This window comes from Pinus tabuliformis, chromosome 4_1 (genome assembly GCF_031772625.1).
Source record: "Pinus tabuliformis cultivar Carrire ecotype Pingquan chromosome 4_1, CPIR1, whole genome shotgun sequence".
Classification (NCBI taxonomy): domain Eukaryota; kingdom Viridiplantae; phylum Streptophyta; class Pinopsida; order Pinales; family Pinaceae; genus Pinus; species Pinus tabuliformis.
In genome coordinates this window covers 907,660,289-907,683,375 of record NC_142303.1, presented here as the reverse complement: position 1 = coordinate 907,683,375, position 23,087 = coordinate 907,660,289, and the positions used below count along the sequence as shown (strand labels likewise).

General features: G+C 37.2%; 1 protein-coding gene across 1 annotated transcript; it reads right to left on the bottom strand.

Annotated features, from left to right (window-relative positions):
* Window positions 1-14,577: 14,577 nt before the first annotated feature.
* LOC149179085 (cytokinin hydroxylase-like) lies at window positions 14,578-17,384 on the bottom strand. Its single transcript, XM_089423773.1, has 5 exons — window positions 17,132-17,384; window positions 16,800-17,026; window positions 15,861-16,117; window positions 15,378-15,768; window positions 14,578-15,278 (listed from the first exon to the last, which is right to left on the bottom strand). Exons 1-5 carry the CDS (start codon window positions 17,382-17,384, stop codon window positions 14,853-14,855), a joined length of 1,554 nt encoding a protein of 517 aa, XP_089279899.1. The 3' UTR covers window positions 14,578-14,852.
* Window positions 17,385-23,087: the final 5,703 nt, after the last annotated feature.

Genomic DNA, 23,087 nt, shown 5'->3' with positions numbered 1-23,087 from the left:
ACTTTTTATAATGTTAGATTTTTTTTGGTTTCTTTCATATTCTATACCCTCGGAAGTGCTTCATTCTCAACTACACTTTCTTTTTGTAAGCTCCATATTTCTTCACTTGCTACTACTGCAATTTTTCTTTGACTTTTCTTGTATTTGTTCTAAAAAGAATTAAGGCTTTCTGGACCTGTCTTCTACGACTTCCTCTTCAAATATTCATTCACTCATGGACTACTACCACAACTCTTCTGAACATGTCTTCTACAACTTACTCTTCAAAGATTCTTTCACTCATGGACTACTACCACAACTCTTCATCTTCAAACTATGAACTTCACTCTGCTTCTGGCGCTTCATATTCCTAATCTTATTTCTGCCATATTTATTGATAGCATAAATTGATCTCTTCTTGAGTCCATTACGAAAAGGTTGCTTCAATGCTTTCTTCTTTACCTTTAGAAACTTCCATGTCCTTTCCTGCATCCTTTTCTTCATATTCTCTTTCATCTATAACTGTAACTGGAATGTTGTCATGCTTACTTGCACACTCAAAATCAATGTTAAAAACATCTTCATTATGCTTTGCAGTGAGAGCTTTCTCCACTTTTTCTTTCCTCTTTGTCTCTTCAACTGCATTGAGTTATGTAGTGAGTGGATATTCTCATAAAAAATGCTTGAATCACTTTATCTTCTTCTTCATCACGAATTGTTGCTAGAATATGAGCAGTTCCAGCTTTTGCTTCATAACTTGCTGCTACAGTGGTAGCTTCAACTTTCAATTCTTCATTAAACATGACACTTTCCATACTGCCCCAATCAATCCCATTTTCAAAAAAGAGACCAAAAATGTCATTAACATAAATTTCATCCACTCTATGGTGGGATATTCGAGCATGCATGTGCCCATTAACAATTTCAACTTCACCAAATTCATCATTAGTTGTTGAAATCATAAGAGATGCACTCTCAGCTCTACAAACCATTACTTCATATAACAAAATATTATTTTCATTCTCAAACTTAATTGTCTCAACCTGATGCAAATAGGTCATCATCTGCTGCAATCTTACCGACCAGATCACAAATGTTATTAATTTCTTTATTGGAAGCTTCACTATCATTAACAAGGTTCGTTGTTGGATGCGCCAATTCACAACTCACTTTGTATTCATCATCCACATGTGTCTCATCATAGTGGGATTCACCATCATCTTCACCATCCACATTATGGTGAAGTTATTGAGCATTTATAAGCTCTTCCTCTAGCTCACACACATAGGCTTCCACTTCTCTCTCTGTAATCTTTTTGCGTCTTCTTCATCCATATGTACATTTGCATAATGGGTTTCACTTTTACAGTCTTCACAACCATCATCGACATTTGAGTGGGATTCTCTAATATTTGTTGTCCTCCCAGAGTCTTGCTCCTTTACTCTCAGATGTGTCACTCACATCTCCATTGATTCTTCAACAAATTGTGACATAACTTGTTGCTGCATGTCACTTTCCTTTGTATCAAACTTTGTTTCCAAAATCTTCCATGCTTCTTTGGAAGATGTAGCTTTTGCTATATTGCACAAACACTTCTCATCTAACGTTTGTTTCATAAGATCCATTACTAAAGAATCACATACTTCATCATATGGGTCATTAGACCGGTACTGAATCAACTATTTATATCGAAGAAAAGTTTTCATGTTGAAAACCAAAGAATCAAAATTTTTACTAGTAAATTTTAGAAGTATTACCAAATCCATCCCATTCATCCTTGAATTGTTTCGCTTGATTTGTCTATCTTTTAGATGCCTCAGCTGTGGTGAGCACCTCTATGAGCTCTTCAAAATACTCTTGCTCTTGCTTTTGATTTCTTTTCTTGATGTGCTTCAATCTCTCTTTGCAACTCATATATTCTACTTCTTTCCTTATTGTGAGTGTTCTTTCCATATTACCCACTAAATAAATATAATTTTCAATATGCCCTCTCATAATACAAAATATGCTCTTTCACTTTTTTTCTACTAATCTCTTTCTTGACAATAAAATAAAATTCTAAACTCCTTTTTCAAATAAAAATAAGAATAAGAATAAATTCTCTTTTAAATAAAACTTCCCAATGAACCTTTCACAATGTACCAACTAAAAGGCAAGTATAAGCTTTTTAAAATTCCAATCCACTTAAAAGATAAACTCCAAAACTTAAAACTCATGATCACTTTGTTGCGACTACAATTAATGACCAAAAATATTGTGGACCGAGGTTCCACTCAAAAGAACGACTGCAATTCTAATTGGATGGCGGCTTTGCTCACAACGATGACTAGGAAATAATTTTATGTGCAAACTATGACTTCCTGCGTATGATGGAAACCTCTCGCTCCCTCGCGGTTACGACTCACCAAACAGAATGGAACGACTACTCTACTCGCGACCCCGCCTTTGACTCATCAAAATGCTTCTCAACTTTTTGAACTGAGAGGCAACAATATTACGTTGAACGTTGAATCTTTGCAACTTGCTTGTGGTTGACGATGATGGCTTTGCCAATCAGTTAGAGGCACATGGCTCAAGACTATGCCTTGACGGTAGTGGAAAAAACCCTCTCGAATTCTTAGTCGTGACTTATTACTCGTATAGTGTAACTTTGCAAGCTGCGGCTGCAAACTCTGTGGCTCGTTCAATTTCTTTTGACTTGGTTTTGATACCACGAGGTAGAGATAATGATACAAGCACAAGGTAGATAAATACACAAGCTTATGCTTAATAAAGAATTTCTATTTATTAATTATTCTCTTATATATATTCACTTAAATGTGCCTCTTCTCTCTTTTTGCTTCACATCACAATAACCTAATCCCAACCACTCATATATAAACACAAAAATTTCTAAAGATAAAATCATGTGAACTTTAACTTTTTTATTGTAGAATATAAAATGACTTATTTGATAAGCCAACAATACTATGAAGAAAAATACATATAAAAAAATATATAAAACAAATAAAACACAGTTACTGTGTGAGCTAAAAACTGCTGCAAATCTCATATATATTAATTGAACCATTAACTACATTCTTATATAGTAAAATTATTACTAAAATGTTTATCAATCAACTCTGAAATAAATCCACTGGCATTATAGCTAATTTCCAGCACTGACCACCCTAACAATTTGCTGCCTTAATTTTGCAGAGAACACAAAATCTGCTGACTAATTTGTCAGCAATTTACATAACTAATTAAGCATTATTCCCAACACTCCCCCTTAATGATTAATGAGGATTTACTCTCTTATCTCATAGTGCCAAAGACTGATCTTTTGCAACTGCTTTGGTGAAGATATCTGCTGAGTATTTATATGCTTCAATTCAATATCCTTCTTCTGCACCAAATCTCTAATGAAGTGATATTTCAGGTCAAAATGCTTTGTCCTGCTGTGATGAACTGGATTCTATGCTAACTTGATGGCACTTACAGTATCACAATAAATCACTTTAGGCTGAATTTGTTTTTCTCCAATTCCTTCCAAAATTTTTCTGAGCCAAAGAGCTGCTGTACCTGTTGAGGTAACTGCAACATACTCCGCTTCTGTGGATGAGAGAGCAACAATGCTTTGCTTTTTTGAGCTCCATGTAATGAAACCAAAACCAAAAGAGAAACAATTTCCATATGTGGACTTACGGTCATCAAGACTACCTCCCCAATCTGAATCACTAAATCCAACAAGATTGAACTTTTTAGAAGTGTAGTAATAAATCAAATTTAGAGTGCCTTTCACATACCTTAAAATCCTCTTAGCTACCTTCATATGTATTTCAGATGGATTTGTCATATACCTTGAAACAAGTGAAACTGAATATGTAATATCAGGCCTTGTGTGGGTTAGAAATATCAAGCTCCCCACAATACTTCAATAAGTTTTCTCATCAACTAAATCAGCACCATCATCTCTACATAACACCTCTCCATGAACACTTGGAGTAGGGGATGGATTACAATTAAGCATATCAAATTAATTTAGCATATCCTGTGCATACTTTGTCTGAAAAATGAAAATCTCATCCTTACTTTGACAAACTTCCATTCCTAGAAAATATTTCATGATGCCTAGATCTTTCATCTCAAATTCATTCATCAAAGCAACTTTGAATTTATCATTCATCTTAGAACTACTGCCCATATACAATAGATCATCAACATACAAACTTATGATTAGAATATCAAAACCTTCTTGTTTGTAGTAAAGGGTAGGATCACTCTTACTTCTGTGGAAGCCATTTTCCTGAAACTATCCATCAATCCTTGCATACCACTCTCTTGGTGCTTGCTTGAAACCATAGAAAGCCTTCTTCAACTTGTAGACATTATTCTCCAAATGTATGCTCCACTTTTTCTGAGTTTCTAATGAAATCAACACTCTAATGGTCTCCTGTCTTGCTACTAGTGCAACTGTCTCTTCATAATCAATTCCATACTTCTGTGTGAATCCTTTAGCAACTAATCTTGCTTTGTGTCTTTCAACACTCCCATCACTGTTATATTTAGTCTTATAGACCAATTTGGTGCCAATCGTTTTCTTGTCATTTGGAAGCTCTGTCAACTTCCAAGTGTCATTCCTTTGATTGGAATCCATCTCTTCTTGCATGGCTTGCATCCAAACCTCATTAGTACATGCATCTTCAAAACATGATGGTTCAAATTCAGCCTTGGCTAATAAAGCAAAATTGACTATCTCACCTATTGGGCTTTCTTCATGTGCTTGATTTGCACTCCTCTGATAAATATCACTAAATCTTCTTACCTTCCTTGTAGAACTTGGAGAAGAAGTTGGACTTGAACTTGATGTTGAAGAAATTGATGAAGGGTTGCTTGGTGGAGTTAAGCCACTAGTTACAAAAACATTAGTTGGTTGTTCATGATCATTATCAACAATTATATCGTCATTCAAAACAGATTTTGTCTTCTCAATATGGCCTTTTTGATGACCATAAACTCCCCCTTCATAAAAAATTACATCTCTTGAGACAATAAGCTTGTTAGTTAGAGGATTATACAATTTATAAGCCTTGTTTGTCTCACTATACCTAATAAAAATACATAACTCACTCTTTGCATCTAGCTTTTTTCTATTTTGATCAGGTACATGCACATAAGCCAAAAACCAAAAACTTTGAAATGATTAACATTAGGCCTTTTTCCATACCAAGCTTCATAAGGAGTCATCTTTTCCAGTGCAATGATGGGGCTACGGTTGAGGATGTATACTGCTGTAGCAACTATATCCCCCCAATAAGAGTTCCTCAATCCCTTTGTTTCTAGCATGCATCTTGCCATTTCAACCACAGTACGCTTTTTTCTTTCATCTATGCCATTCTGTTGGGGTGTGTATGCTGTAGTATGCTGCCACCTGATGCCATTCATATCACAATAACTCTGGAAATATTTTGAGCAGAATTCTCCTCCACGGTCACTCTGCAAACATTTGATCTTGTACCCTCTCTCATTTCCTACAAGGGCTTTGAACTTATTGAATGTATCCATGGCTTCACTTTTTGCCTTCAAAAAAATACCCAACAATTTCGTGAGTAATCATCAATAAAGTGATGAAATATGATGACTTACCCAAACTCTTAGTCTACATAGGACCACATATGTCTGAAGTGGGTGATGAGCCCTCCATGCACTGCCCTTTGGAAACCTTTCCCTTGCATGCTTTCCTTTAGCACATTCTTCACAAACCTCCTTATGCTCTTCTACCTTGGGCAAACCAAAAACTAATGCATGTGAGGTTAGAAACTTCAAACTGTGAAAATTTAAATGCCCATACCTGAGATGCCATAACCAACTTGAGTCCTCATAAGCCATATTTGCAAGATTGTTGTTATGTTCATCAAACCTCAAGGGAAACATCCTATTTCTTGTCATAGGCACAACAATGATCACCCTATTTCCCTTATTCTTATCATAGATAGTACATGTCTTATTTTCAAAGACTACTTTATAATTTTTCTCACACAGCTACCCAACACTCAACAAATTATGCTTCAATTGTGGAGTATAATAAATGTCATGAATACTCTTTATACCTTCTTTTGTTTGGACCTCCATAACTCCTTTGGCAGCAACTTCCAATGATTTATCATCACCAAGCTGGACCTTGGATTTGAAACTTCCATCCTTTGCTGAAAACAACTTCTCATTCCCTGTCATATGGTTAGAGCATCCAGAATCTAGGTACCAAACATCTTTGCTAGTATTTTCACCTTTAGCATAAGATAAAAATAAGTGATCTAGAGGATACTCACCACTTTCTTGAGCATAATTAGCATTTTTACCTTCTTTCAATCTGCATTCTCTTTCAAAGTGGCCATACCTGTTACAATAGTAACATTGAACATTTCTCTTATCAAATCTACCTCTACCTCTTGAATAATTTTGGCTTTGCCATTTACCTTGACCTTGATTGCTTTTGGTACTACTGCTACTTGCATCTTCATTCTTTGTAATTTGTAATTTAGAGGAAAAAACTTTCTCTACACCTTCAAAAGTGTCCTTCAATATTTCTTCATGAGACATCAAAAATCCAACCAATTGATCAAACTGCAGTTTTTTCAAATCCTTAATTTCTTTCATGATTATTGCAACATGATTTCATCTATGTGTTAAAGATCTCAATACTTTTTTAATTAAAACTTCATTACTTATAGTTTCTCCAAGTGTAGCCATTTTATTGACCACATCTTTGACTCTCACACAATAGTTACTCACACTTTTAGCTTCTTGCATCTTCAAATTCTCGAACTCTCGCTTCAATGTTTGAAGCTTGACCACCTTAACTTGATCACTCCCTTGGTAAGCTTCTTGTAGAGTCTCCCAGACAGCTTTGGCAGTTTTTGATCCTGATATTCTTGGAAATAATCTCTTATCAAGAGCTATCTGAATGTGAAACAAAGCTTGAGCATTCTTTTTCCTTGCTTCCTTTCTTGTTGTTCTTTCATTGGCTGTAAGGGCATTCCAATCAGGTGGCTCCTCATATCTTGATTCAACTATCTCCCACAAATCTTTTCCAATAAAAAAGGTTAGCATCTTAATGCACCAATAATCATAATCATTCCCATCAAATTCTAGAACTAGCATCTGGTTAGAATTCGACATGATTAACTTTGGCGAAATTCCAACAATAAAAATTTAACCCAAAACAATTTTACCTGCTCTGATACCACTTGTAGAATATGAAATGACTTATTTCCAGCCAGCTGATAAGCCAACAATACTATGAAGAAAAATACATATAAAACAAATATAAAACAAATAAAACATAGTTACTGTGTGAGCTAAAAACTATTGCAAATCTCATATATATTAATTGAAACATTAACTACATTATTATATAGTAAAATTATTACTAAAATGTTTATCAGTAAACTCTGAAATAAATCTGCTGGCATTACAGCTAATTTCCAGCACTGACCACCCTAACAATTTGCTGCCTTAGTTCTGCAGAGAACACAAAATCTGCTGACTAATTTGTCAGCAATTTACATAACTAATTAAGCATTATTCCCAACACCTATCCTCATTCAAACTAAGGCTTGATTCTTTAACTAAACTTTTCTAACTTCACTTTAACTTAAATCAGTGTTTTGCTTTTCCTTAACTTAACTCTTAACTCAGTGTTTTGCTTTTCCTTAACTTAACTCTGTTGAGATTTTCTGTTTGAGCAAAATAGGAAAAATCTCAGCTGATGACAACAATAGGGATTCAGTTCCTAGATTAGCTCCAGGTTGTTGGGAGGGAGTTAGTGCCTCCTATATTTGATGTGAGGGAGTTATGAGGCTATTAGATTCTCTAGGCTATATAATAGGCAACCATTCGGATGTTTGCTAAGAGAGTGTGAGGATTTCTTGATGTAATCTCCAATTTTATTAATAAACTCCTGATGCCTATGTTTGGTGGACGTAGCCCAGATTGGTTGGGTGAACCACGTTAAATACTGTCTCTTATGTGCTTGTTTATTTCTGCTGTGTGTTTAATTATTTTTGCTGTGCACCTGTTCCAACAATTGGTATCAGAGCATGTTGGAGGTGCTGAGATTGCATGCTGGAGGGTGAATATCACTGCTGCGCGGAAGAGACCAGACCTGCGTGCTGGAATTGGGCGCATAATTGAGTGCTGTGCGTGGTGAGGAGCAGCCGCTGTGTATCCGTGTGAATGCTGGTGGATTGTTGTGCGGTGGATAGCTGATGCGTGGATTGCTTTGCGCGTGGAGCTGATGCGTATGGTAAGAACATTGCTGCGTGTATATATCATAACCAGCGTGCATTCAAAACCGGTGTGCATTCAATTAAAAATCTGCGTGGGTATATATCATAACCAGCGAAAGGGTATGTTTTTTTTAAAACAGCGTGACTGATATTTCCAACAGCGTACATATATATTGGAACCAGCGTGAATTATGTGGATTTGATGTGTTTTAAACCTGAGTATATATATATTGGAAAACGCCATGAATATATATGTTATAAACAGCGTGGATAGATTAAATCAATGCGCTGTTTTTTTACATATTGCTGGTGCGTTGCATATTTGAATTGAATGGCTGGTGTATATTTTGAATTGAGTAGTGCGTTGCATATTTGTATTGAGTGGCTGGTGCATAGCGTTATTGAGTGGTAATGGATGTAAAACGGTGTTGATATAGTATCCAAACAGCGTGGGTATATTTTTTTTTAAAACAACGTTCATATGTTTTTAAAACTGCCTGGATATATGCGTTGTATTTATGGTGTGCTGGGATTGGCACAAAGCACAGAGGTAGCAATATTGGTATCAAGAGTGCGCAGTCAATTTTTTTTTAAAACGCAGTGCCAGTTGTATGTGGGATTGTTTATGCGCAGTCAATGTTTATGTGCTGGGACATCTGGTGCGTATCTGCATATTTGTGTGCTGGGATATTGCAGTTTTTTTTTAAAAGGACGTATATCACTTTTTTTTTTAGAAGTGCATATGGCAGAAAGCTTTTTTTTTATAAGTGCAAAGAGCAGTTTTTTTTTGTAAAGGCATAGGTAATTTTTTTTTTTAAATTGTTGGTTGGATATTTGGAGATTACTGTGTTTTTTGATACAAATGGCGAAAACTCAAAGTGCCCGGTTTGAAATTGAGAAGTTTAATGGCAAGAATAATTTTGAGATCTGGAAGGTGAAAATGCACGATCTGCTGGTTCAACAAGGTGTGGCAAAAGCACTGTTGGGGAAAAACAAAAGGCCTGCTTCCATGACGGAGGATGAATGGGATGAGATGGACGATAGAGCTCTGAGTGTAATTCGGTTATGTCTGGATGATGATGTTCTGTTCAACATTGTGTCAGAGAAAACCGCCGCAGGCTTGTGGTCGAAGCTTGAGAAGCTCTATATGACGAAATCTTTGACAAATCGGATTCTCCTGAAACGGCAGCTTTACAGTTTGCGGATGAAAGAAGGTACCTCAATTGCTGATCACCTGAATGTTTTTAATACCTTGTTGGTGCAATTAAACAGTCTAGATGTGAAATTTGATTCAGAGGATAAGGCGATAACTTTATTATGTTCATTGCCCGAATCCTGGGATCACTTTGTTACTTCCATAAGTTTTAGTACATCAGAAATTCTTGAGTTTGACGATGTTGTTGGAGCCTTGTTGGCTGAGGAGACGAGGAAGAGGTCGAATGCAGACACCTCTACATCAGAGGTAATGATGGCCAGAGGGCGCTCACGAGAGAGACACTCCGGGGGAAAGCATAACGACTCTCGTTCAAAGTCCAAAGGAAAGAAGCCAAAGATGAAGTGTTGGCATTGTGGCAAGGCTGGACATCTGAAAAAGGATTGCTGGAAGCGAAAGCAGGCTGCTAAAGAAGGCTCTTCGACAGAGAAGAAGGAAGCCAACACCACAGATACAGGTTCAGTATCTGGTTCAGGTATGAGTGATGAGGTATTGTCAGTTAATATTTCAAAACATGATCAACATTGGTTGTTAGATTCTGGGGCATCTAACCACATGTGTATTCATAAAGATTGGTTTAAAACATATAAATCAGTTGATGATGGAGTCGTGTACATGGGTAATGATGTCACTTGCAGTATTGTTGGAATAGGAAGTGTACAACTACAAATGTTTGATGGCACAACCAAAATATTAACTGATGTGAGGCATGTACCAGATTTAAGAAAAAAATTGATTTCATTAGGAGCACTTGATTCAAATGGATATAAAACTGTAATTCAAGGTGGAGTAATGAAAATTTACAAAGGCATCTTACTAGTTATGAAAGCTAAGAAAGTAGGAAATCTATTCCAGTTAGAAGGTAGAACTGGGTCAGATCATGTGTCTGTGTCTGAACATGACAGTAGTTCCATTCACTTATGGCATCAAAGATTGGGGCATATGAGTGAAAGAGGATTGAAAATTTTGGCTGACCGAAAGTTACTTCCTAATCTAAGATCTGGAAAATTGGATTTCTGTAAACATTGTCTGTTTGGTAAACAAAGTAAACAAAAGTTTAAAACAGGCAAACATACTAGTAAAGGCATACTTGATTATATCCATTCAGATGTGTGGGGTCCAGCTCCTACAGCTTCATATGGTGGTTCGTCTTATTTTGTATCATTCATTGATGACTTTTCTCGGAAAGTTTGGGTCTACATGTTGAAAAAGAAGTCTGATGTTTTTACAGTTTTCAAGCAGTTTAGAGCATTGGTAGAAAACAGCACTGGTAGAACTATAAAATGTTTAAGAACTGACAATGGTGGTGAGTTTTCCTCCAAGGCGTTTGACAGCTATTGCAAGGATGCAGGGATCGAAAGACATAAGACCACGGTTTATACTCCTCAGCAGAATGGAGTTGTTGAACGCATGAACAGGACTCTTCTAGAGAGAGCAAGGTGTATGCTGAGTAACGTCGGGTTGCCGAAGGAGTTGTGGACGAAAGCAGTGGCAACCGCTTGTTATGTGATAAACCGATCTCCATCAACGGCAATAGACTGCAAGGTTCCGCAAGAGGTATGGACAGGACACCCTTGTGACTATTCTAAACTCAGAGTGTTTGGTTGTGATGCATATGCTCTAGTGCCTAAACATCAGCGAACTAAATTAGATCCAAAGTCTAAAAGGTATATCTTTGTTGGGTATGGTGATGGAACGAAGGGATATAGATTGTGGGATCCTACTACCCACAAAATCATCATCAACAGAGATGTAAGGTTTAATGAATCCTCTCTTGTACAGTTAGATGTAGATAGAAGATTGAAACAGGATGATGTATCTGATTTCCAGCATATTCAGTTTGACAACATTTCTAATGATAGTCATAACGACCATAGTTCAGATTCTAGTCATGAACAGGTTTCAGATTCAGAACAGGGTTCAGATGGAGGACATGAACAGGTCTCAGATGGCGATCATGAAGAAATTCCTACAGTTGATAGACAGCCAACTGTGGAAGCACCAGAAACGTTCTTAAGGAGGTCTACAAGGATCAAACGCCGTCCGAGAAGGTATGATGATCATGTTACTTCAGTTGCTTTGATCGCTAATGATGATTAACCTTTGTGCTATCAGGAAGATGTAGAAGGTTCAAATAGTGACAAATGGAAAGCAGCCATGAAGGAAGAAATGATGGCCTTAGGTAAGAATGGTACGTGGGATCTGGTTGAACTTCCCAAAGGCAGGAAAACTGTGGGATACAAGTGGGTGTACAAGCTGAAACGGGGTGTGAATGATACGGAAGACAGGTACAAAGCTCGGCTGGTTGCAAAAGGGTTTTCTCAGAAAGCTGGCATAGACTTTCATGAGATATTTTCACCAGTGGTTAAAATTGTTTCAATTAGAACTGTGTTAGCATTAGTGGCTTTGTTTGATTTGGAGTTGCAGCAGTTAGATGTTAAGACTGCCTTTCTACATGGTGATTTAAATGAGGAAATATATATGGAACAACTGGAAGGGTTTGTTCAGCATCGCAATGCAAAATTTGTCTGCAGGCTCAAGAAGTCATTATATGGCCTGAAGCAGTCGCCTCGGCAGTGGTATAAGAAGTTTGATTCTTTCATGTTGAGTTAGAAATATGTAAGAAGTGAATATGATCATTGTGTGTATTTTAAGCAGTTAAATAATGGCATGTTCATTATCTTAGTGTTATATGTTGATGATATGCTTTTAGCAAGCAAAAGCATTGAAGAAATCAACAGGTTGAAGACTCAGATGGCAAGGACGTTTGATATGAAAGATCTAGGAGCCGCAAGACATATTTTGGGCATGGAGATTTTCAGAGACAGGAGCAATGGTAAGCTGTGGCTATCACAACAAAAGTATGTTGAGAAAATACTTTTGAGGTTTGGTATGAATAATGTGAAGCCTGTGTCGATCCCTTTAGCTTCCCATTTTAAGCTTTCTTCGAGTTTATGTCCTAATACAGATGAAGAAAAGGATTATATGTCTCGAATTCCTGATGCCAATGTAGTAGGATGTTTGATGTATGCGATGGTGTGTACGCAACCAGATATTTCTCATGCAGTTGGGGTTGTCAGCAGGTACATGGCAAATCCGGGTAAAGAACACTGGTCAGCAGTGAAATGGGTGCTTCGGTACTTGAGAGGCACAAGTAGTTATTGTATTTCTTACAATAAGAGTAGTGAATTTGTTTGCGGATATGTTGATTCCGATTTTGCAGGTGATTTGGATAAGAGAAGATCAACTTCAGGGTACGTCTTTACTCTTGCAGGTGGAGCTATAAGCTGGATGTCAAAGCTACAGAATATTGTTGCTTTATCCACTACTGAAGCAGAATAAATTGCTGCTTCTCATGCTTGCAAAGAGGCGGTTTGGATGAAAGGTTTGCTTGGTGAGTTTGGTAGGTTACAGGATAACATCAGGTTACTTTGTGACAGTCAAAGTGCAATACATTTGGCTAAGAATCCGGCCTATCATAGTAAGTCAAAGCATATTCCAATCAAATATCATTTTGTAAGACAAGTTATCACTGAAAGGGGAGTCTCTATTGAAAAGGTGCATACAAAGGAGAACTGTGCAGACATGTTCACGAAACCAGTTTTGTTGGAGAAGCTACGCTGGTGTTTGGCTTCTCTTGGCTTGCAGAAAAGATAAAATAATAATAACAGGGCATCAGGCGAATTGTTGTCAAGGTGGAGATTGTTGAGATTTTCTGTTTGAGCAAAATAGGAAAAATATCAGCTGATGACAACAATAGGGATTCAGTTCCTAAATTAGCTCCAGGTTGTTGGGAGGGAGTTAATGCCTCTTATATTTGATGTGAGGGAGTTATGAGGCTATTAGATTCTCTAGGCTATATAACAGGGAACCATTCGGATGTTTGCTAAGAGAGTGTGAGGATTTCTTGATGTAATCTCCAATTTTATTAATAAACTCCTGATGCCTATGTTTGGTGGACGTAGCCCAGATTGGTTGGGTGAACCACGTTAAATACTGTCTCTTATGTGCTTGTTTATTTCTGCTGTGTGTTTAATTATTTTTGCTGTGCACCTGTTCCAACAAACTCAACTCTTAGTGCATTACATATATATATGGGAATAATTGCATTTAGAGAAACTAGGTCTACACGGGTGGAGTGTTAAGTGTTAGGATTATGATGAGGTAATAGTTTAGTAGAGAAAACCGACATGCGGGGTCATGCCTAGTGAGGGAATTATTAGGAGCGATGCCAACGACGACCAACGAGATATCCAACGCAAAGATTAACAATGAAATTGGGCTCGAGGAATGATAACTGCTAGGGCGGAGTAACATCTCTTAACCTTTCGAGAATTAACATAATTGGAAAGATAGAAAATTTATGAAACGTTAAGTGACGGGGAGGAACCAAAATCGTAGAACTCTTTAAGTGCCTTAGAAGGAAGATTGAAGATTCCTTTGACCTAGTCTACCATTTAGCATTTAGCAATTCTTATATGAGTTCAAACTTTGTAAGTTTTGTTAGAAACACTAAGAAAATATAAATATAAATACGTGAGTGACCAGACCAAACCAAACCAAACAATTTTCTAATAAAATTACCATTACAAAAAGGAAACAAAATAGTTCACAAACTTGAAAGCGACAAAACTTGTGGCTCTATATCAATGATTCACAAAACTTGTGGCTATAATACCATGCTAAAAACGCACAAAAATAATAACCAGAATTTAGATAAACTTATATAATTACATTTTATTCACACAATATACATATTAATACATAATTTTTTAACCTTTGATTTTCATCTTCTAAAACATGACTTAGACTTTAATAATTATTAGAATTCCTCCCCCACCAAAACTGATACCACACATAATAATAAATTAGGTATATCCATATCTAATAATTCATCTACTTTTACTATTTGGTCATTGCATATTAAATTAATTATATTACCAATATCTTCGTGAGTTTAAGAAATGCCGTTTATATACTGAACAAATTCTTTTACTTTACTTCCCCTTTGCGCTTCAATTATGAGTGGTGGCCCACTTACTGGAGGTAAAGATCATTCTGCAAATTCTTGAAACAAATTCTGCTCTCTTGGAGCTAAAATAAGATCACGCGGTCCATATTTCTCAGATAAAGCTGGACACTAAAATCAAATCCAAAGCAGTCGTACCGTGAAGCACAGTCCAACCATTTACCACTGATCTACTTTGAAACACAGCCAAGCCTCTATTTAAATGCAGAATGCTATTGCAACAGAGAAGGAAGTTACGGAGACGGTACAGAGGCATGCGAGAGCAGATTCTATGTAACGTAGTTTTAGTTACGGAGACAGTACAGAGGCATGCGAGAGCAGATTCTATGTAACGTAGTTTTGATAAAGGTTTAGCCGGTGTTTATATTTTGTGAAGGATGAGCTGCATTCCTTTAGAGGGCATGATGCTTAATAGAGAAGTGGGAGAGTGTTTGTAATTGGGCGATATAGAGAAGGCAAATTTAGACAATATCATGCTAAGTATGACCTTCTGCTCCATGTGAGCCAGCTTCTCACCAGGGCAAATTCTTCCCCCGAACCCAAATGGAATGAATCCACCGCTCTTCCTCTTTCTATTGCTCGTAATGTCGAAACGATCTGGGTCGAACTCATACACATCGTCTTCTCCCCATATATCAGGATCTGCATGCATGCCCACTATGTTGATGAACACAGACATTCCTTTGGGTATTGCAAAGCTCTTCAGCTGTACGTCTTTCTTGGCCTGTCTGACTGTGTAAGAAACAGGGGGGTACAGCCTCATGGACTCCTTCAGAACAATGGTCATCTGCACACATAAATAATCCCACATCAGTTGTGATGATCAGCTCCCATATATAAAAGGCATCAAAAGCTTCATCAGCAGCATACTAATAATACCACTTACGTTCTTCATTCTGGTGAGCATGTTGCTGTCTGGATGATGAGCTCCTCTGGTGATCTCCATAACCTCGCCTCTAACTTTGTCCTGCCATGCGGGATTGAGCGCCAATAACATCAGTGTCCACGTCAGTGACAGTTTGGTTGTTTCCTGCCCTGCTATCAAAAGCGTCTTGCATTCGTCCACCACGTCTTGAATTGTTATGCAGTTCGTTAACCCTTTGCTGCTTGTACAGGGCATACCAGCTTCCATTTTCATTTCTGATAACAGAAGCCCCAGCATATCATCTCCAAAGCCCGCGCCGGCGCTGGATTTCTGCAGGCGTTCTTCAATGAGACGCATGACTAAGAAGTTGGCCTCAGCTCCTAGTTCCCGAGCTTTCTTGTTGGGTATCAACCTAGCGAAGTGCACACAACATTCTTCCTGTGTTTTAATATCAATGAAGAAGCTAAGGTACATAATAGAGAGACAATGGGAATTTCACCGTACCTGCTAATTCCAGGGATCCCAACAAATCTGTTAGCGCTGAAAATAGCTTGTTGCAGAAGCTTGAGCTTATCTAGTATCTGAAAGCCGTTTTCGTAGCTGCTGCCGAACAACACTTTGGAGATAACTTGGGCGGTTACCTTATTCAAATCTTCATCCACGTCAATTTCTACGCCACACCCATTTCCTTTCTCCCTCATCTTCTCGGCCCATCCATCCAGAACTGCTCCACAAGCCTCCACCACCGTGGCCAACATCCCCTGATTGACAATTCTTATATACATTAATAATTGTGCTGAAAAAAATTAAGTCCTCAGCAACATTAGCATAAATATTAAGAAAAAACGTTCTTAAATAAAAGAAGTATTTCATCAAAATGAGATATGTATAGATTTAAAAAAAAAATACTCTGATACTCCAGATGAGAAAGAAATTTCAATTGAAGTGAGACACTCGCAAGTTGAGAGAAAAAAGTTCTCTTACCAAAAGATATATCAAAATGGAATAAAGAAAAAGATGTTCTGATAACCATTACAAAAAACACTCATTAGGGTGAGAACAACTCTTGCAACCTGAGAGAAAATTTGTGTGATATATGTAAATAAAAATATGATAAAAGGTTGCTACTGCAACCTGGCAGGACAAATGCTCTTACAGTTTGGAGAAAAGAAATCTATCTAATAAAACGAAGGCCTCAGCAAGTTTAGAAGTGAAAGGTGACCTTACAATATAGGTGAAAGAAATACATTATTAAATTAATATATTTCTACAACAAGGTATGTCTCTGACCTAAATCTATAGTTGTGATTCTTGAGTACTGTAAATTTGATGGCCATCATCTAAAACTCAAATATAAAAGGAAATCCTAAACTGTATTTATATTTTTAAGCTGCTGGAAATTTTTTATGGCTTTAATCGTGAAGAAGAGGCTATTCCCCGCACCTTAATTTTCTCGGCTGTAAGTGCCTGTGCAACTATACGACGCTGGTGGAGCCAGTCCTGATCTTCTGCCATGATAAGTCCATTGCCAAAGAGCGGATATCTGTCACTCTTCAGAAATGCGGGCCTCCCCCAGTTGAACGACCCGGATGAGCTTATTTCATTTATCATCTCCGGCTCTTGTACATATAAAACTGCCTCCGTTCCGAGCCAGTATACGAACTTTTTCCCTGCATTCATGCTACACATTAAACACTTCTCTGTAACTGACAATGAATATAAACTAAATGCAATATATAATTGTGACAGGGAATGTGAATGAATGAAAGACGAACCGTATTTTTTCTTCCATTCCCCGAAGTATGGGAAGAAACGACGTTCCAAGTTGTTGTCGACAGGTGACTTCGTCTCGGCAGCTTTAACGGTGATTTTCTTAATGTCGAGGACATTTCCCAGCAGAAACATTGGATTTGGTCCCGATATTCCTTGACGGTACATTATCATCTTCATTTCAGTCTGCGGTCGACTGAGGCAGCAATATATCTTATAAATAACAGCCAAGAAGAAGATTGCGAGCAGTATGGCCATTGAAGCTGCACAAAACGTATTATTATGACTGCAAATAACCACGACAGATATGATATCTCCCTTTTTCTTCTTCAAGAAATATCATCCATCCACTTGTTCGTGAGATCTTTATATAAAGTCCCTACGACACAGTATTTGATTCCAATTCATTCGATATTTCTCTCGGTTCCGTTAAGAGAGTGCAATTAAATAGAGCTGTCCGCAAGTGGGTGAAGGAAACGAGGGTGTGTACAGGTAGAGGACAAGGAAATTTTGTCTGTCCATCAGTTTTGTTCGTTACCGCTACATCGTATGTGGTTCTGCTAATTTGATGTGGAATTATGTGTGTTGAGCAGGCATGTAAAGTGTGCTTATTTGATTCCTCTCCTGGATGGTGAACCATGTAAATGACAACCAGGTGCAATTAATTCAACGCTCTGCCTTCACGTGGATTGTACTCATCTATCAACCTTAATCCAATCACAACTATTCCCCTTCGTCACCAATATTGGCTCCATCAATGCCATAGATAGCCGCATAACCATGACACCAAATTATGGTTGTAGCATATCCATATACAGAACCCACAAATATATTTTATTAAATCTGATGTATTTATATAATATTATCTTATATTCTGGATGTTGAGCAGGCATGTAAAGTGTGCTGATTTGTTTTGTCTAGACAACGCTATGCTTGCATGTATATTGAACTTTATATTTAAGACAAAAATAGTTTAAGACAAAAGTATTTTAAAATAAAAACTTTTTAAGACAAAATTTTATATTTAAGACAAAAATAATTTAAGACGAAAATATTTTGAGACAAAAATTTATATTTAAGACAAAAACAATTTAAGACAAAATTATTTTAAGACAAAACTTTATATTTAACACACAAATAAATTGAGATAAAAATATTTTAACACAAAACTTTATAGTTAAGACAATGACCACTTTAAATGAAACCTACTTAATACAATTAACAATTAAGACACAAACATATCAATTTAAGACAATATTATCTAACAATTGCAAAATTGACTCTGATACTGCACCCTAAGTCTACCAGCGTGCAAGCAACTACTGTCTTGCGCATATACCGAGGTTGTTATTTTACTTACCGTTCACGTTATCTTATATAAACACAACGATTTGTTGGGCTCTTTGTTTTGGGGGGGTAGTCGACTAAGAAGAACGTGACAACTTTTACTGACAAGATTTCTCGGACATCAATTCCTCTTTTGTCCCTTTCATATCTGCGGATACGATTAAAGACAACATGTCTATCATTTCATTCGGCACTGCTACATGGAGGCGGATTTTAAGACAATTTTTTAAGAGAAAAGAAATATTTTGTCTTCAAATTTTCAATACGAGGCACTAGTAAAAAAAGGTAAAGGTAAAGGATTAGAGGTCTATCTACTAGCCTTCACCAAGTGGTTGGTTTACCATAGTTGTGAAGAGATATTCAACAAAGGAAAAGTGTTCCTGAGACACATAGCCATGGGGCAGGTGAAGCAGATCGAGGTTCGTGTTGATGAATTTTGGCACAAAATACTTGGTCATTTGCATCACAATACCTCGAATATTATACAACAAATAACCATTGGCCTCCCTAAAGGAGCACTTAAGCAGTAGGATATATGCAAAGGATGTATGTTGTGGAAATACATAAAATCCACATTCCATGATCGGGACAACAAAGCACATGCAATCCTAGAAAGGATCCACTATGGTGTTTATGGACCTTTCTCGACAACCTACACTGTCAGACACAAATATTTTGTCATTTTTTTATGACTTCTCACAGAAGTGTTGGATCTTCTTCATGTGGAAGAAAGATGAGACATTCTTCAAGTTTGTACAATTCAGGACACTCGTTGAAAAAGAAGCTAGCAAGAAGGTGAAGGCTCTATTGTAGCGGCTGCGACACCCTCCAAAATTTTGGCCTACACTTAAATTTCGGAGCCTACTATCGATATTGTGATCAATCGTTTCTTAGTCACTTATTAGTAAATTGATGATCTCAAGCTCCCTTTTTCAATCTTAAGAGTTGTTCATGCTTTTAACTTTACATAGAATGTGTCATTTTTGGGCATGGGGGTTATCACTTGTCATGAAAAGGGAGGTTTGTTTTGCTTCAAGGGGAAATATTTATGAGAATGGGTTGTCCTCATGACATAGACATGTTTTACACTCATTTCACATACTCTTACACAAGTGTTTCCTTTGTCCTCCCAAAGTATATCATCAGAGCCGCACTTGCTGTAAGCTACCACAAAGGTTATTACATTAAGCGAAGTATGTGTTATATGTTCTGGATGGTCTATGTTGTATCACTAAGTTTTCAAGTGTGTGATCATAGTCAATTTTTATCACTGTCCACATCAGTTCCACTGATCCCACACTTAGCTAAATTTCATAGTTTCCTTAGCAACCTAGCCTCATCCAACTTTCCTAAACTGTGCACTTCACATAGGCAACCCTCAATATTTTCCCTTGCCTGTTGGAAATGTGAAATGCACAGAAATCCCAACCTCCCTTAGCATTTAAAACTATGTAGTGGTTTCCTCCAATGTCCTTCCCTCAGCCAGAACCCATTATCTCCAGAAACTGTGCAGTTTCATCCCTTGACCACCCACTCTGCCTTGCATACTGAAATTGCATAGATGTGTACTCCCAAGGCCTCATCCCATAGCAATGCCTTGAATCCTAAAATTGTGTAAATGTGTCCTCCCAGGGTCTCATCTCGCAACACTCGTTACCTGCTGAAGCTACACAATTATGTCTCTCAGGGGCTCCAAAGAAATATGACATGATAGATGACTCGCAAGGAGCTGAGGAGAAAAATAAGCAGACCAAGGAACCCGAGGTATGATAGAATATCGAGACTGCATGAAGACTCCATCTAATGCATAACCCTTTGGAGGCTAGGTATGGAAAACAAAGCACATTTTTTGAAATACACCTCTTACTGTAGCTTAAAAATTTTCTTATCATTGTCGTATCATTATGTCTTCAATGAGATGCATGGTTGCAAGAACTAAAAGTCATTCCATGTGTTTCCTCTACGTGTCTTGCTCCCTTTCACATGTTTATTAGAAGATGAAGAGTATTACCACTTGTTTATTTAAGCTATAGAGTTTGTGACCAACATGACCTTATGACTAAACAGACACGATGCAAGGCATCCTAGGTGGGATGAAAGATGTTTGATGTTATGTATATAGTCAGTACACTCCTTTGCATTAATCCTTGCTTTGTATCTTGCATGTACCCTCACCGCTTGTCAGATTTGGCTACGTGCTGCAAGTAGTCTCTTAGCTCTTTCCTGACAAAGCAAGGGAAGGAATTTCCTTCAACTTGATTTCTTCAAGGCTCTTCATAGAAATTATAGAGCTAAGAGAAGGATATGTGGAATCTCACTATCAAACTCTTGAAAATACTTTGCATGTTCGAATCTATCCAAACGATTAGGCTACCACTCAACAACATTGTCAATCTTGCAAGACTCAAGAAAGATCACATCTCTAGATATTATAAACTTCTTATTCACTTCATCATAGAGATGGTATGCTTTGGAGGTATGAGTACCGAAAGAAGATACCTTTGTGACTCCTTGCACTGAGTTTTTTTTATCTCTTCCTTAGGTATGAAGGCATCACAGGAGGAACCAAAAACCCTGAGATGCCTCACCGAAGGAATGTGGTCATACCACATTTCATAGGGAGACTTGTTTCTAATAGCAAGAGATGGACACATATTCTTTATATACTCAACACATAGAACCACATCAGCCCAAAACCTTATGAACTTAACATGTGAACTATGGCAAGTTCATAGTGAAAGTAATACATTCCAATGAACTATGTGTTGAAAAATGCAGCAAGAGATTGTCAATTTGATTTTTCCTTGATTAAATTGAAAAAAATCGAATTTCCACATCAACAGACAACTTAGATGACGTTAACTTGTGCAACATGGCTTGTGTCACCTAGTTTACTCAGTAAATTCGAGTTGGAGGAGTTAGAGTTCATTTCTGCATATGCGATTGCTAATTTATAGCAATAAAGGTCAATTATCTTAGGTTTTTGTCAGTTAAACTAGTTCTAACTTTTAGAGGAACTAGTAGAAGGTAATTTAAGCAGTGGGACTTCAGTCAAACTCAATGATCATCCAGTTAGCTGATAAATCAAGTGAAAAGATTTGGGGCATGCAGAGAAGTCAATTTACCTAAGATTGGTGGAGATTCCAAGGAAATTTTAATTTCTTGTAGCTCACATAGTTGCAAGAAATTACTATAACCATAGTGGAGGAGGTAGCTTGAGTAGGAGCTTCTTATGAAATTGGAGAGGGAATGATTGTTGGTAGCATTAATAGCCTACCAGCAATTTGTTTTGCACCACACTTCAATGTTTTGGGCAGGGTTTTTGAGGGTGGATAATTTTTTCTGATGCTTTTTGGTCATGCACGTCCTCACTAAGTATCTTGGGAGGTTTGTAATAGTTCCTTGCATGCACATCCTCACTAAATATGTTTTGGGATGTTTGTACTAGTTCCTTGCAAATTTCTGTTTGTCAAGGCTTAACTACTTATGATCTTAGGTTCTCACAACAGTCTGACAGTTTATGGCACTCTCCAAATCACCATTCCTAAAAGGATCCAACAAAACGACACGAGAAAAAGATGAGAAGGGCAGACTCTTATTGAAACTAGCCTAGAACTAGTGGAATTGGTTGGTTGCAATGGTTTTAGAGTTGTACCAGTCTAGTTTGGTGGTTCTGATTGGCTAAGGTCGGTCTTGTATTGAACTGACCTTAAAACACCAAAGTTACTAGTTCTCTACTAAACTGACCAATTCTGAAGAATGTAGTGCAACATAGCTAAAGACCACCAAATAATATTTTTTTAATAAAAAATAGTTAAAAGGAAAAAAAATATCTTAACCCTAGGGCCTTACAAAACCTAACTCTAGTAATTAATGGTAATATTTAATTTTTAAAGTTAAAGTAAAAGTTGACATTCTCCTTATCTTTCCTTTTTGAAAAGGAAAGATAAGGATAATGTCAACTTTTACTTAAATTTTTAATATTAACATTAATTGTTTTGGGTTGTTTCAAAGTGGTTCCAACTTCATTCAATTTTGAGAAAGTCAAATTTTAGATCCCATTCAAAACCTAGTGGTGACTATTTGAACCGCTTCTTTGTAATGAGTCCTAGACTTTGACTTCCAATTTTTCATGTGCATTTATTGCATAATCATATTCCTCGTGAGACTTTGCAACAGAAGTTGATCTCTAATCCATTGCAAGCACTTGACCTAGCTAAGGGAACCATCAGCTACCCCTCCCAAGTTTCTCCTCAACATTGAAATTTTCTTTAGAAGTAGGGATTCATTTTATCCATTAGATCATTTTTTCCACTATGACAGTCCAACAACACCCCTGCCAACATCTGCTTGACAGTCCATCTCACATTTACTGCTACCTTATAAACACTCTTAAATCTTGTGTCTCCAATCTAAAATGGGAAGAACAAGAAAGGGCCTTCTTGGGCCTCTTCTAAACCCACAATATGTTTAGCTTCTCTCTTGTGCTTACACTCTAGTCTTCTCACATCTCCAGAATGGTGAATCTTAGACATAGTCTCATGATGTGCATTCAGGGAGGCATAATTCACCCTTTCTTTGCATCAAATTACCCCCCTAGCATTCCCTTTACCT